A 14,161-nucleotide genomic window follows, 5' to 3' on the forward strand; every position below is an offset into this window, starting at 1 on the left:
CTGTGTCTAGTCTTAGAGTAATGGAATAAAAGAGTAAGGATGATGTAACTCTACACATTAGCCTCGCTCAGGGGTTTTCAAACTTCCTTGCACCATGACCCCCTTCTGACAACAAAAATTACTTCATGACCTCTAGGACGGGGGGAGACGGAAGCATGAGCTTGCCCAAGCCCCACTGTCCTGGGTGTGGGGGCCAAACCCTGAGCTTCACTGTTCTCGGCAGCGGGGCCAAAGCTGAAGCTCAAGGGCTAGCTTTTTTGGTAGTCTAACTTGAAATCAATTATTTTTTAAAAGTACCATAGCTATTGCTGTCATGTTCGCAGGGAGATGTGGACTTGAAATTATGAAAATGCTGGCCAGGAATGAAAGGCTACATGGAAGACTTAAAATTCAGAGTCTGTTTTTGGATGGACATCATTAATTTGTATTACTAAGCAAGAACCAGTCCTTACTATCTAGATTTCTGTCAGGAAAACAATTTTTTTTAAATGTTGAAAATAGTTCTTGTGACTGACTTATGAATGGCCTGTGACAAACATAATAAACAAGGAGGGAAAGGAAGTGTTCTTTCTATTCCTGACACATCCAAGTGATTGGCCTAAAATCACTAAACTCTGCAATAAGGTATTGTCCTCCAATATTTTTATCTTCAGGAAGACTGGTGGATCAAAATCTGAATAAAATAGGAAAAGATGAAATGCTGCAGATGATTCGACATGGAGCTACACATGTGTTTGCTTCAAAGGAGAGTGAGATTACTGATGATGATATTGATGGTATTTTGGAAAGAGGTGCAAAGAAGGTGAGGTGCAAATTAAAGAGACCTGAGATGTTACTACTATGGATAATTTGAATAACATTACAAATGCAATTGTAAATTTCAGTCTGAAATTTTTTATAGTAGATCAGGAGTGTGGTTTTTTTTGGCACTAAGATTCATACTAGTAAGTCATTTTTGGAGTGTGTGATCATGAATAAGGAGGAGCCTTTTTTTGAAAAGTTACTCATTGATAACTTTTTTCCAGACTGCAGAAATGAATGAGAAACTCTCAAAGATGGGCGAAAGTTCACTTAGAAATTTTACAATGGATACAGAGTCCAGTGTATACAACTTTGAAGGGGAAGATTATAGAGAGAAACAAAAGGTAATATCTGGATTTGTTTTGGAAGAATTCACTGGTAGTATTTGTATACACTTATTGCATGTTACTGGTTTGGTGAACATGTGATACATAATACGAGGGTTCCTTTGCTTGTTAAATTTGTGGAAGGCTCTTATTGTTTCAGGTACTTTAGTTCTAGTTTTGTGTAAAATGTATACTTTGTATAAAATACCTTATAGAACTTGAGGTCCCTTTAATTTATTTCTTTAATCTTACAGATGGCATTCACAGAGTGGATTGAGCCGCCTAAACGAGAAAGAAAAGCCAACTATGCTGTTGATGCTTACTTCAGGGAAGCTCTTCGTGTCAGTGAACCGAAAGCACCGAAAGTGAGTTGACTGACTTTAAACCAGAAAATGAATGAAATGTACAAAAGACAGACTTATCTTAACTTGCTTCCAACTATAAATCAATTTGTACACTTCTGTAAATTTCCATTAGTGGAAAATTTTTGTAAAATAAATGACTGGTGTATATAAAGTCATTTTTAAAGATGCAAACTGGAGTGTTCAAAGGACTCTCAACATAGGGCTCATGGAGGGAGAGAGAGATTAAAAGGAGAATGATATCTTTCAAAAAGGTGGTGGAAGATAAGGACGAGGGTGAGAAGTCTAGAATTAGATTCTAAATAACTAAGTAGATTTGTCTTAAATAAACTTTTTCCTCAAGCAATTCTTTGGCCTTCCCAGTGGTCCTGCTTGAAATGTTTTATTATTCACTTGGTTTCTAACTCCTTAAAAAACAACCCAAATTACATTTGATGTGCAGTGTTACCCTTCTTTCTACAATATGAACAGCAACTTTCCTCATACAGTATTCTGAAGTAGTGTTTTGCTGTGACGGTGTGATGCTCCTTACTGTGCACAAGAGCATGAGTACCAAATTGTTAAAAACCATGGCACAAACCCCAAACTGTTGATAGTTAAAACTTAGATTTCACCCACCAACTTCAGAGTCTTAAAGCACTTTAACAGCCTTAAAAGGGAGTCACAAAGTCTGTCATCCCACACAGATGAGCATGTCTCTGTAATATATGGCCCCTTACACCAAAATTCACAGCAATATTTAAATTACTCCTAATCCCTAAGGACCAGTCACTTACCCCAGGTCGATTTATGCTTTAGGTCTCTCATCAAATACAACACTTGAAACCAATCCTATAGTAAACCATATGAAGACTTACTAAATACAAAAAGGAAATTAAAATTATTTACAAGGTTAAAGCAAATAAACATACTCACAAAAGTGAGTTAGTCTTACCTTTCAAAAGATTTAGAGGCTTCTATAATCAGCAAGCTCTGTTCTTTAGGGTTAGTCAGCTGGGGTTTCTGAATGAATTTAACTATAAGCGAAAGATACTAAACTTGAAAGTGAATTAAATGTAAAGTATATCTTTGGTTTTTTTTAGGCTCCACGACCTCCAAAACAGCCTAATGTTCAAGATTTCCAGTTCTTTCCTCCACGTTTGTTTGAACTACTAGAAAAAGAGATTCTGTATTACAGAAAAACTATTGGGTACAAGGTATTAAAACTGATCTTATACAGCATGTTCTCTTCTGTCTTGAGAAACTTTAATTATGCAATTAAAAGTATTTTAATGATGGTGACACTGTGTGCTGTTTTGTCACTCATAATTCAGATGGAGTACTGTTGTTTTGCATGCTGAAAAAATATTAAGCTCTTATCTGGAGAGTTCTGGTTAACTTCTGTGAAACTGAAATGTAAAAGCTGATGAAATTTCTCTCTCAGGTACCTCGTAATCCAGACTTGCCAAATGCTGCCCAAGCACAAAAGGAAGAACAGATTAAAATTGATGAAGCTGATCCCCTTAATGATGAAGAGTTAGAAGAAAAGGAGAAACTACTAACCCAGGTATGGTCATTCTCTTAAAATAACCTCCAGCTGTACCTTCATTTGCTTTATCTTATAGATTGATATAGGAAAAGCCTATTGACTCTGTGGAATTAGACCACTGGTTCTCGAACTGCAATTGTGAATCTGGTTCTAGCATCTTTCTCTTCAACAGATATTCCGATACAAACCAGAATGACACTAGGAGAAATTAGCTCCAAGGTGTCACAGGCCTTGTTGCGCTTCCCCTGGTGGACACTCTCACCATGCTATTGTTTTTTTTATCCAAACAGTGGATTCTGTGGGCATCTAAGCCTACTGAGTCTGAACAGCATCAGGGCTCTACCTCTTGCCTCTGGCTCTCCCTAGTATCCCTTCTCAGGGTATGTCTACACTACGGGATTGTTCTGATTTTACATAAACCAGTTTTATAAAACAGATTGTATGAAGTCGAGTGCACGCGGCCACACTAAGCACATTAATTCGACGGTGTGCGTCCATGGTCTGAGGCTAGCGTCGATTTCCGGAGCGTTGCACTGTGGGTAGCTATTCCGTAGCTATCCCATAGTTCCCGGACCCTCCGATGGACATTACGGGAGCTCTGGATCTGATCGTGTATGGGGAAACAAATGTTCTATCAAAGTTTTCTGGTTACAAGAGACGAAATGCCAACAGCGTTTTGTAAAAAAAGATTAAGGTACACAGTGCTGCGTTGACAAGCATACGGGAAGCCAGACTCAGATGGAGCTCCTGGGAGGGGGAGGAGAGGGATGGGAGGGAGGGGGTAGTGAGGATCAGCTATCCCAACAGTCCACAGCAGTCTCCGAAAAGTATTTTGCATTCTTGGCTGAGCTCCCAATGCTGTAGGGTCAACACATTGTCGCGTGGTTCAGGGAATTAGCTTCGTCATTTACTCCGCCCCCCCCACACACCAGTGAAAGAAAAGGGAATGAGATCGTTTTTGACTTCTTTCAGTGTCCCTATGTCTACTTGAAATGCTGCTTGGTAGACGGATGCTGCAGGCAGTGAAGGCAAAGTTATCCACTCCTTCCCCGTGCCCAGTGGCAGATGGGCAGTAGACTGGTACTAGCCCTCCTGTTATACCCATGCGTGCTCTGGCTGGGCTTAGGTGAGGCTGGCGGGTGGCTCTGGGTGAAATAGGAATGATTTGGTCATTCCCAGTAGTGATACGAACGGCTGTACACCTCTCATCATAGCACTGGGCTGAGCTCATCAGCCCTCCCTTCTGTGTAAGAAAAGATTCTGTCCTGCTGGACTGTCACATAGCAGCGGCATGCTGGCTCCTCTCCCTCGCAGCCGCTTAATGTCCTCCGGACTGTCTAGCCCGGGAGGCTGCTTCCCATTTATCTCAACTACAGTCAGCGTTTCTTATTGCTTGCATTCTTTATACTTCATGAGACAATATGGGGGGGACACTGCTACGGTATAGCCAGGGAATGATTGGAGGGAGGATGGGAAGCAACGGGTGGGCTGGTTGCAGGGGCACCCCCCTGTGGAAATGGCATGTAGTCAGTCATTTCTGCGGGATCTGGATGGGAGCAGCTTGTCTTCTTGAACATGGTTCTTAGTTACACCTGCCCCATATTCTAGGCAGGACTGACTCTATTTTTAGAAACACGAAGGATCCTTCGTGTTTCTAAAAATAGAGTCAGTCCTGCCTAGAATATGGGGCAGGTGTAACTAAGAACCATGTTCAAGAAGACAAGCTGCTCCCATCCAGATCCCGCAGAAATGACTGACTACATGCCATTTCCACAGGGGGGTGCCCCTGCAACCAGCCCACCCGTTGCTTCCCATCCTCCCTCCAATCATTCCCTGGCTATACCGTAGCAGTGTCCCCCCCATATTGTCTCATGAAGTATAAAGAATGCAAGCAATAAGAAACGCTGACTGTAGTTGAGATAAATGGGAAGCAGCCTCCCGGGCTAGACAGTCCGGAGGACATTAAGCGGCTGCGAGGGAGAGGAGCCAGCATGCCGCTGCTATGTGACAGTCCAGCAGGACAGAATCTTTTCTTACACAGAAGGGAGGGCTGATGAGCTCAGCCCAGTGCTATGATGAGAGGTGTACAGCCGTTCGTATCACTACTGGGAATGACCAAATCATTCCTATTTCACCCAGAGCCACCCGCCAGCCTCACCTAAGCCCAGCCAGAGCACGCATGGGTATAACAGGAGGGCTAGTACCAGTCTACTGCCCATCTGCCACTGGGCACGGGGAAGGAGTGGATAACTTTGCCTTCACTGCCTGCAGCATCCGTCTACCAAGCAGCATTTCAAGTAGACATAGGGACACTGAAAGAAGTCAAAAACGATCTCATTCCCTTTTCTTTCACTGGTGTGTGGGGGGGGCGGAGTAAATGACGAAGCTAATTCCCTGAACCACGCGACAATGTGTTGACCCTACAGCATTGGGAGCTCAGCCAAGAATGCAAAATACTTTTCGGAGACTGCTGTGGACTGTTGGGATAGCTGATCCTCACTACCCCCTCCCTCCCATCCCTCTCCTCCCCCTCCCAGGAGCTCCATCTGAGTCTGGCTTCCCGTATGCTTGTCAACGCAGCACTGTGTACCTTAATCTTTTTTTACAAAACGCTGTTGGCATTTCGTCTCTTGTAACCAGAAAACTTTGATAGAACATTTGTTTCCCCATACACGATCAGATCCAGAGCTCCCGTAATGTCCATCGGAGGGTCAGCCTCTTTGGATTCTTTTTGGATTTGGGACTGCATTGCCACCTGTGCTGATCAGAGCTCCACACTGGGCAAACAGGAAATGAAAATCAAAATTTCATGGGGCTTTTCCTGGCCACTGCATCAGAGTTCAGATTGCTGTCCAGAGCGGTCACAGTGGTGCACTGTGGGATACCACCCGGAGGCCAATACTGTCGATTTGCGGCCACACTAACCCTAATCCGATATGGTAATACCGATTTTAGCGCTGCTACTCTTGTCAGGGAGGAGTACAGAAACCGATTTAAAGAGCCCTTTTTATCGATATAAAGGGCCTCGTAGTGTGGACGGGTACAGCGTTAAATCAGTTTAAACGCGTAGTGTAGACCAGGCCTCAGACTCTCTGCAGTCCAGCTGCCCTAGGCCAGAAGACTAATGCTAACCCCTACCCCCAGTCTCCCCAGTAGCTTAAGCACATCCCTTCCCAGACTACCTCCAAGAACTTGGAGGTTTGCAAAGCCGTCTTAAACACGCCCCCAGCGTGTGCGCGCACACTCACTCACACCCCCTTGTGTAGCGGAAGCATAGAGACTTACAAACACATGCAATAACCTTCCCTCCATTGTCCTCACCACTTTGAGTTCGTTTTAGGCCAGTTCATTGAGTACCCAGATTCTTCTCTCCTGCTAAGCCTTCAAGCTCTTTCTCACCTGTTCAGGTCCAATAGTAAAATGGTTTGTCTAGCTCAGAGAACATGTGCCTTTTATCAGCAACTGTGAGCACTTCTTCCTGTGTTCTGTTCTGTTGGGGAATTTCTATTGCCCCAACTCCCTCCCTGCAGACAACCTGGAATAACAAATTTCCTTCACTTGGTCAGTCTCTCTTTAGCATGTCCGTTGGATTGCCTCAGTAAAGTCATTCCATGTTAACAACTTATTTGTTGTCCTGTAGCTGCTTTGTAACATGACATGGTTTGTGTGAGCAACAACTGATTTTAATATGCACTAAGGGTTAGTTATACACTGAATTAATTAATCAATCGGAATTCATCAGTTTTACATAGACAGATTTCCCAAGCTATCATGAGGCAACAGGCGAAGAGGGGAAATTTGATATAATGAACAAAGTTCTGCTCTGAGAAGGAAATAAACTAGACACAGAATGGAGGATAAATAACTAAGCAGATATTAATTCAGCTTCTCTAATGTTCTGATACTAGTTTTTCTAGTAACATCAAGTGAGCTGTCTCTAAAATGATGTGGCTGGCTGAATGTTATTTTTTTAAAATATTCAAATGATAGATAAAAGTTAAGACGTTGGGGGGGGGCGGGGAAATGCTTTAAACTCAAAATGACCAATTTGGTACTCAACAGGTTATAATCTGGTAGCTGTTGGGGAATATCGGAGTATTTTTATTTTTTTTTTATAAGCCAGTTTAGTTCCTAGTGGATAAGTATCCTCATCAGGGATGTTTACTACTGACATTTATTTAAGCATTCTTTGCTGTATAAGGGTGGGCAGAAGCCCACCAGTTCAAACCTAGAGCTAATCTTTCTGTTAGGGCAAAAGCATTTGTGCATGGGAGAGATGTAGAGACTATTCTTGCAAAATGGACTGAGTCATGCTAGATGATTTTTAACATCTATTTTGTGGTTCTGCTATCTATGACCAATGGAGCTATTAAGAGTATCAGCTTCTGAGGAGGGAGCTTATTCCCTTCAAAGAACTTCCATGGATGCCTCTATAAGGAGAAAACCTTTGAAGGTGGGGGGGGGGGGGTGTTTTTGATTATTTAGGACCTTTAAAAGGAAAAATGGATTTGAGACTGGAGAGAGAGGCAATTGGGGATAATGTTTATAATTCTGGGATCCTCCTATGCAACAGTATTGGGAGTGGGAAGTAACCTCTTTTCCCCTCTGCTCAGGTGGAGAAAATGTTTTCACATTAGCATGAAACAAACTGTACTGGTAAAGAACAGATTTTAATGCTGCTGTGTTTTGTTGTTGTGCTAAGACAGTGATTCACAACCAGTACATTTACTCCTGGGGTATGCAGAGGTCTTCCCGGGGTTCATCAACTCATCTAGATATTTGCCTAGTTTTATGACAGGCAAGCAAAGTCAGTACAAACTAAAATTTCCTACAGACAATTACTTGTTCTGCTCTATATACTATAGACTGAAATGTAAGTAGAATATTTATATTCCAATTGATAATTATATGGTAAATAAAAAAAGCAGTTTTTCAGTAGTAGCATGCTGTGACACTTGTGTATTTTTATGTCTGATTTTGTAAGCAAATAGTTTAAGTGAAGTGAAACGTGGTGTACACAAGACCAATCAGACTTCTGAAAGGGGTACAGTAGTCTGGAAAAGTTGAGAGCCATTGTGCTAAGACACCTAGAGCCTTGTATGTGTGTTTTTTTCGCATTTACATTGAAATTAATATCTTGGTTTGTTTTTTAAATGAAGAAAACCCAACACAGTTAACTAAAAGATGTCTCTATTGCTGCTTATTGCTTTTCAGGGATTTACTAACTGGAATAAGAGAGATTTTAACCAGTTCATCAAAGCTAATGAAAAATGGGGCCGTGACGATATTGAAAATATAGCTCGTGAAGTTGAAGGAAAAACCCCAGAGGAAGTCATTGAGTATTCAGGTAATATTCTCCTTGAATGATGTGAACATATAACTAACTTGTAGAGGATGGTACCTGATGTATTTTGGCACTTTTCTAGTTTGAAATGCCTGTAAACTTTTTTTTTTTTTTTTTTTTTTGCTTTTGAGTTTAGATAACGGCTCTAAGACATGGTGAAATAATTGATATGATGTTGGGAAAGGACCTGGGTTATTTAGTCACGTATAGCCACTCAGTAGTTTAAAGCTGCACTGAGATTGAAATAAAGGAGAGTTGGGTATTTAGGCACTTTTGAAAATCCCAATAGGCACTTGTCTGCATCTTTCGCTTAAATACTTTTATAAGTCTGGCCCCCAGTCTCCAACAGTTTTAGACATCAGCCCTTCATCCTTCTTGCCTCAGTCCTAGCCTACCTCATATTAGTAGCAATGGGGTGTTGAGTTGCAACTCCTGTGCAGAGGCAGCTGTGCCCTGTGGGTGGGGAGGGAGTATGTAGCAATAGGACTTCTCTGCAGAGATTGCCCATAAGCTTCTATAGTCATAACTGGCCAGCAGTGCTGAGTAGGAGAGCATCTGCTGACTCCCTGTCCCGTCTGCCTAGTCCAGTTACTTGCTCAGAGTAGGTAAACTGGCTCCATGTTTCCAAGTCCCACCTCCGCTTTCCTGTTAGACAAAACTCTTCTCTTTTCCTTTGTTATTGTGAATGTTCACTCTAATGAATGATGTGGGGGGAACTGAAGAGAAATGCTTTTTCTCTTAATTTGGAATGGGGAGAGACTACCTTTTCAGATCTGTCCAATCAGCGCAGCTCCTCATTCTGCTCTGATGAACCACAGGAGGCTTGTTGGAAGATGATCCAGTCCTAGAGTGGAGTGGATTGGCCTGCCCCTGTGGCACCTTCAGCTGCACTTCTCTTCTCTCTCTGACCAACCCCCTCTTTAGTAACACTGGCTTTGGACATGATGGGAAGTAGACTTGTGGATGAAGAGACACCTCAGGCACAGAGCTGTCCGCCCCACTTTGGGGAGATCGTCATTTTCTGGCAGACATCAGATTTGCCAGAGAGGAGTCCCCTTTTGACACATCTGACAAGGTGTGCCAGAATGGAACTTTTGGCGTATTTGGGTTATGACTTAAACTGGAGGCTCTTCTTCGAGTGCTTGCTCATATCCTTTCCAGTTAGGTGTATGCGCGCCACATGCACGTTCGTTGGAAGATTTTTACCCTAGCAACACTTGGTGGGTCGGCTGGGCGCCCCCTGGAGTGGTGCCGCTATGGCGCTGGATATATACCCCTGCCAACCCAGCCCCCTTCAGTTCCTTCTTACCGCCTGTGTCGGTCGTTGGAACAGTGGAGCGCGCTTAGCTGACCTCCACTTCCCTAGCTACTCGTAGTTCTCGTGTATATAGTTATTATCCTTTTATATATATTTATATACTTATACGTTTTTTCTTTACTAGCATAGTTAGTTTAGTAATAGTTAGCGGGGTTCGGGGAGTAGCCCCTTCCCCGCAACTGGTGCCGGAGCCGGTTCTTAAATCGTGCTCGGCCTGCCACAAGCCGATACAGACAGGAGATCCGCACGACTCCTGTTTGAGGTGCCTGGGGAATTGCACTTCACAGCTAAGTGCCCCATTTGCAAGGCTTTTAAGCCGAGAACAACATGGAGTGGGACTTTCACTTACTCTCCACCTTCTGCACCAAGCGCTGGCCACTTGGTGGGCAGAAGCGCCTCCCCGGCACCGGACCCCACCGGCACTGCCAAGGCCTCTCGACACCGGCTGTCGCTGGCACCGAAGTCGACTCGGCACCACTCCCTCTCTCCGAGGTCGAGAGAGCCCACGACTCCTCCTGCCATGCCTGACAGTTCCCCGGCATGCGCCGTGGTTGAGCTTCCTGCTCCTGCTGCTTCCGTGCCAATGGCACCGCAGTCAGAGAGCTCGTCTAAGTAGGATCGCCCGGCACCGACACCTGCTGAGGCACCAACATCATCGGCACTGTCCATCCCGGTCCCACAAGGGCCGTCGAATCCAGTGCCTGACTGCACTGTGGTTGAGCTCCCTGCTCCTGCTGCTTCCGTGCCAACTGCACCGCAGCCAGAGAGCCTGTCTAAGCTGGATCGCCTGGCACCGGCACCGACACTGTCGAGACACTGATGATGTCGGCACTGTCGAATCCAGTGCCTGACAGCTCCCCGGTATACACTGTGGTCGAGCTTACTGTTCCCTCCACGCTGGAGACATTTCCAACGACGAGGGATCTCGTTGCTGTAACAGAGTGGATGCTGCCTGAACCCCCAGCACCGCCGGTGCGGCTACTACAGTCTCTTGGCAAGCCTCCTTGATAGAACCATCCTCTGTCGTTACAGCCAGCACAAACGGCAGTAACTACAAGAAACCTGGAGGGACCAGGTCCTCCTCCTTTTGTTCAGGAGCCATCACTTCGGGAACTTTGCATAGCCACTCGATAAATCTGGTAGCATCCTTTCTCCTGGCAATTCGAACTCAGCAGATTTCCTGTCTCATGAGTGGTTGCCCTGCCTGATGGATGCATTTCTTGTGGCCAGAAGAATGGTTTTTTTCCCCCACATATGGACCTGTCGCTTACCCGCGAGGAAAGGAAATTCCGAGGTTCTGGCTCCTTCAAGGTCTCTCCCGGACCGGATCCGACCTGTCCATGCCGTTGGAAGGGCCACAACCTTTATGCTTCCCGCCGTTCCCCCGCGCTCATTGTGTCCTGCCTCAAACTTCGTCAGGAGCAGAATGTGCGCATCATCATGATCACTCAAGCGTGTGTCCAGCAGCACTACATAACGCCACGTTGCTCGTCCTGGTCAATAAGCCTCCCAATTACCCTGCCACTCCACCCAGACCTCATAACTCAGCACAGCAGGCTCGCACCTGACCTGCAGTCTCTTCACCCACGAGGGCTGCTGCGCTGACTAAATCGGGGTAGCAGAAGCCTTCCACAGGTCAACGTACTGCCAAGTGTGGAAGTTGTCTCCTACAGGTTGTGAAACACTTGATCTTACTCCTGCTGAGGTCTCGACCCCTATTTTGGATACCCTCGGCCTACAACAGCAGGTACACTGGGACAGCACTAACCTTGCCTTCAGGCTAAGGTGTTCTGTCTTCTCCACACTCTAGTTGTCGCAGTTCCCAGGTTGGGAGCACTATACGAACCGCCCGCTCAGGTAAAACCGCCGGCCCGTGGAGCAAACCCGCACCTGGACGTCAATACTGTTTAACCAGACTTATGTCCCATGTCGAGCGCGAGCGCCCGCTCTCGTGCTATACGTCTGTCTGGAAATCGCTTCCTCGTCAGCCAGTACATTGGACCAGACGGTCACGAGCTTAGGGCCTTACGGTGGTTCCGTCCATATCACTATGTCCACAAGACAGTACCAGTACACCACACCCGTTTCTTCCTCACCTAGGTGGTTCGGCCTTTCATGTTACCCACACCACGCAATCGGAGCAACAATTGCACTCCCTGGATGTCTGTTAGAGCACTGCATATATTGAGCGCAAAACCATTTCGTCAATACGCCCCAATGCCTGGTCCGTACAACCGAAGGAAAGGCACTAACCTGTTCTCTCAGAGGATCTATCTTGGGTGATGACGTGCAACCCGCACTAGATTTGGCTCACATTTCCCAAGCCACATCATCAGTGCATTAACCAGGGCTCAGGACTTCATCTGCCACCCTGCTGGCTCATGTACCTACCCACGGGATACTATCGCATAGCTCCATGGTCCCACGTCCATACACCTAGCTACTGCATTTGCTCTGGTTCAACAGTTCAAGAATGACTAACAGGCCTCTGGCCATCAGCGTTAGCTACGTTCTTGCCACGTTTCAGTCCGAACCCCACTGCTCCTAATAAGCTTGTGAGATCACCTAACTGGAATGGATATTGAGCAACACTCGAAAAAAAAAGACGGTTACTCACCTTTGTAAACTGTTGTACTTCGGAGTGTTGCTCATATCCATCAAACCCACTCGGAGTAGCCGGCAAGAAGGAACTGAAGAGTGGCTGGGTCGGCAGGGGTATATATCCGGCGCCATAGTGGCGCCACTCCAGGGGGCCTCCAGCCGACCCACCGAGTGTTGCTAGGGTAAAAATCTTCCGATGAACGTGCATGCGGCGCGCACACACACCTAACTGGAATGGATATGAGCAACACATCTCAAAGAACAACAGTTACAAAGGTGAGTAACCGTCTTGACAGGTGTGTCTTGTGTGCACAGAAAGCCCTCCATGTTCTGTCACTTCCCCACTGTTGCCTACGTATATAAGGCTTTTGCATGGTATGCAAATGGAGGAAGGCATGGAAGTGCTGATGTTCCCGTTCATGACCAGGTAGGGAGGCCAGTCTAATACAGCCTAGATTACTCTTTAGTTTGTCCCACCTGTCATGTTTTCCTGGCTTTGCGGAAGAAGTGGGCTAGACAGTGGAGCTCCACAGCAACGCATTGCCTGTGGATCATCTGACTCTGCTTGGGTGAATCAGGGGTTCACTCTGACCTGCTTCTCACTTCCCATCTAACAAGGTTTTTAAACATTGATATACAGCTGGAAAGCTTCAGTTGGTAGAATAGAGGCATGATAGATGTGGGGATCTGGGAGGAGAGCATACCAAGTAGTGGGGCTGTGGTTGGGAGCAAGTATGATGACCCAAACTGTATAGAGAGCTCTCAAAGGAGGGACCCTGGGGGGGTGGGAGTGAGGTGAGGTGAGGCGAGGCAGGGACCAGTAGGAGAAGGGACTATTTGTGTAATCTTGACCAAGTAATGTTACAGCCCCATTCTTATAAAGTGGGACTATTTGCCTATGTTTGTAAAGCACTTCAAAGCTTCTTTGAGAAGTAATGAACCAGGTGTTCAAATATTTTATTTTAGAATTTCAGTGTACCGGTCACCATTGTCCATATCCAATAGATAATTGGGTGCTAGATCTAGAGTTAATGGCCTTCTCCATTTTTCTATCCCTGCCTCTCAAAATGATATTTTATGTGGCTTAGGGCAGTGGTTCTTAACCTTGGTATGTAGACCTCTGGGGGTACTCAACTCATATAGAGCAATGTTTCTCAACATGGGGGTTGTAGCCCTCAGGAGGGGGTCACAGGATGGGATTAGCAGGGGGTTGCAAGTGCAGGGCCGGCATTAGGGGGTGGGTTTCAGCCCTGGGGGGCCGGGCTTCAGACAAGGCTCATGTATCCTACTGAAATGTAAGTATAATATTTATATTCCAATTGTTTGTTTTATAATTGTATAGTAAAAATGAGAAAGTAAGCAGTTTTTCCAGTAGTAGTGTGTTGTGACACTTTGGTTATTTTTGTCTTATTTTGTAAGCAAATAGTTTAAGTGAGGTGAATCTTGGGATACAGAAGACAAATCAGACTCCTAAAAGGGATACCTTGTCTAGAAAGATTGAGAGCTACTGGCTTAGGGTATGTCTACACTGCAGTTAAACGGCTGTGGGGCTGTTGAACTGGGGTGCAGAAGTTTAGGCTCAGGCACCCTCCCCTTGCAGGCTCCAGAGCCTGGTCTCTAGCCTGCTCCCAAATATATACACTGCTGTTAAACAGCCCCAGAGCCTGCGTTGGCTGACATGGGCCAGCCGTGGGTATTTATTTCAGAGTAGACATACACTTAGGGAAGTGGAAAAGGATGATTTTAAAGCGAAGTTTAGTTCCAGCAGATGGGGCTTCTTTATTCTGTAAGGTTTGAGGCTGTATCAGTAGTAGTGCCATGGCTATCACTATTATGCAAGAGTAGGAATTAGTGTCTGACTAAAGGAAACTGCAAGTGAAT

The 14,161-nt window shown here is 45.3% G+C and overlaps 1 protein-coding gene across 2 annotated transcripts in view; it reads left to right on the forward strand.

The window, feature by feature from the left end:
* Window positions 1-14,161, forward strand: part of SMARCA5 (SNF2 related chromatin remodeling ATPase 5) — a 48,533-nt gene that overhangs the window by 30,340 nt on the left and 4,032 nt on the right. The window contains exons 15-20 of one of the 2 annotated variants that reach the window (XM_032788379.2): window positions 654-802; window positions 1,026-1,145; window positions 1,382-1,492; window positions 2,572-2,685; window positions 2,913-3,035; window positions 8,232-8,364. In XM_032788379.2, the coding sequence (XP_032644270.1) occupies window positions 654-802; window positions 1,026-1,145; window positions 1,382-1,492; window positions 2,572-2,685; window positions 2,913-3,035; window positions 8,232-8,364 (750 nt within the window). The remainder of the gene's footprint in view (window positions 1-653; window positions 803-1,025; window positions 1,146-1,381; window positions 1,493-2,571; window positions 2,686-2,912; window positions 3,036-8,231; window positions 8,365-14,161) is intronic. The other variant, XM_075066290.1, reaches the window with a different exon arrangement.

The sequence above is a fragment of the Chelonoidis abingdonii genome, chromosome 5 (genome assembly GCF_003597395.2).
Source record: "Chelonoidis abingdonii isolate Lonesome George chromosome 5, CheloAbing_2.0, whole genome shotgun sequence".
In the NCBI taxonomy this organism is placed as follows: domain Eukaryota; kingdom Metazoa; phylum Chordata; order Testudines; family Testudinidae; genus Chelonoidis; species Chelonoidis abingdonii.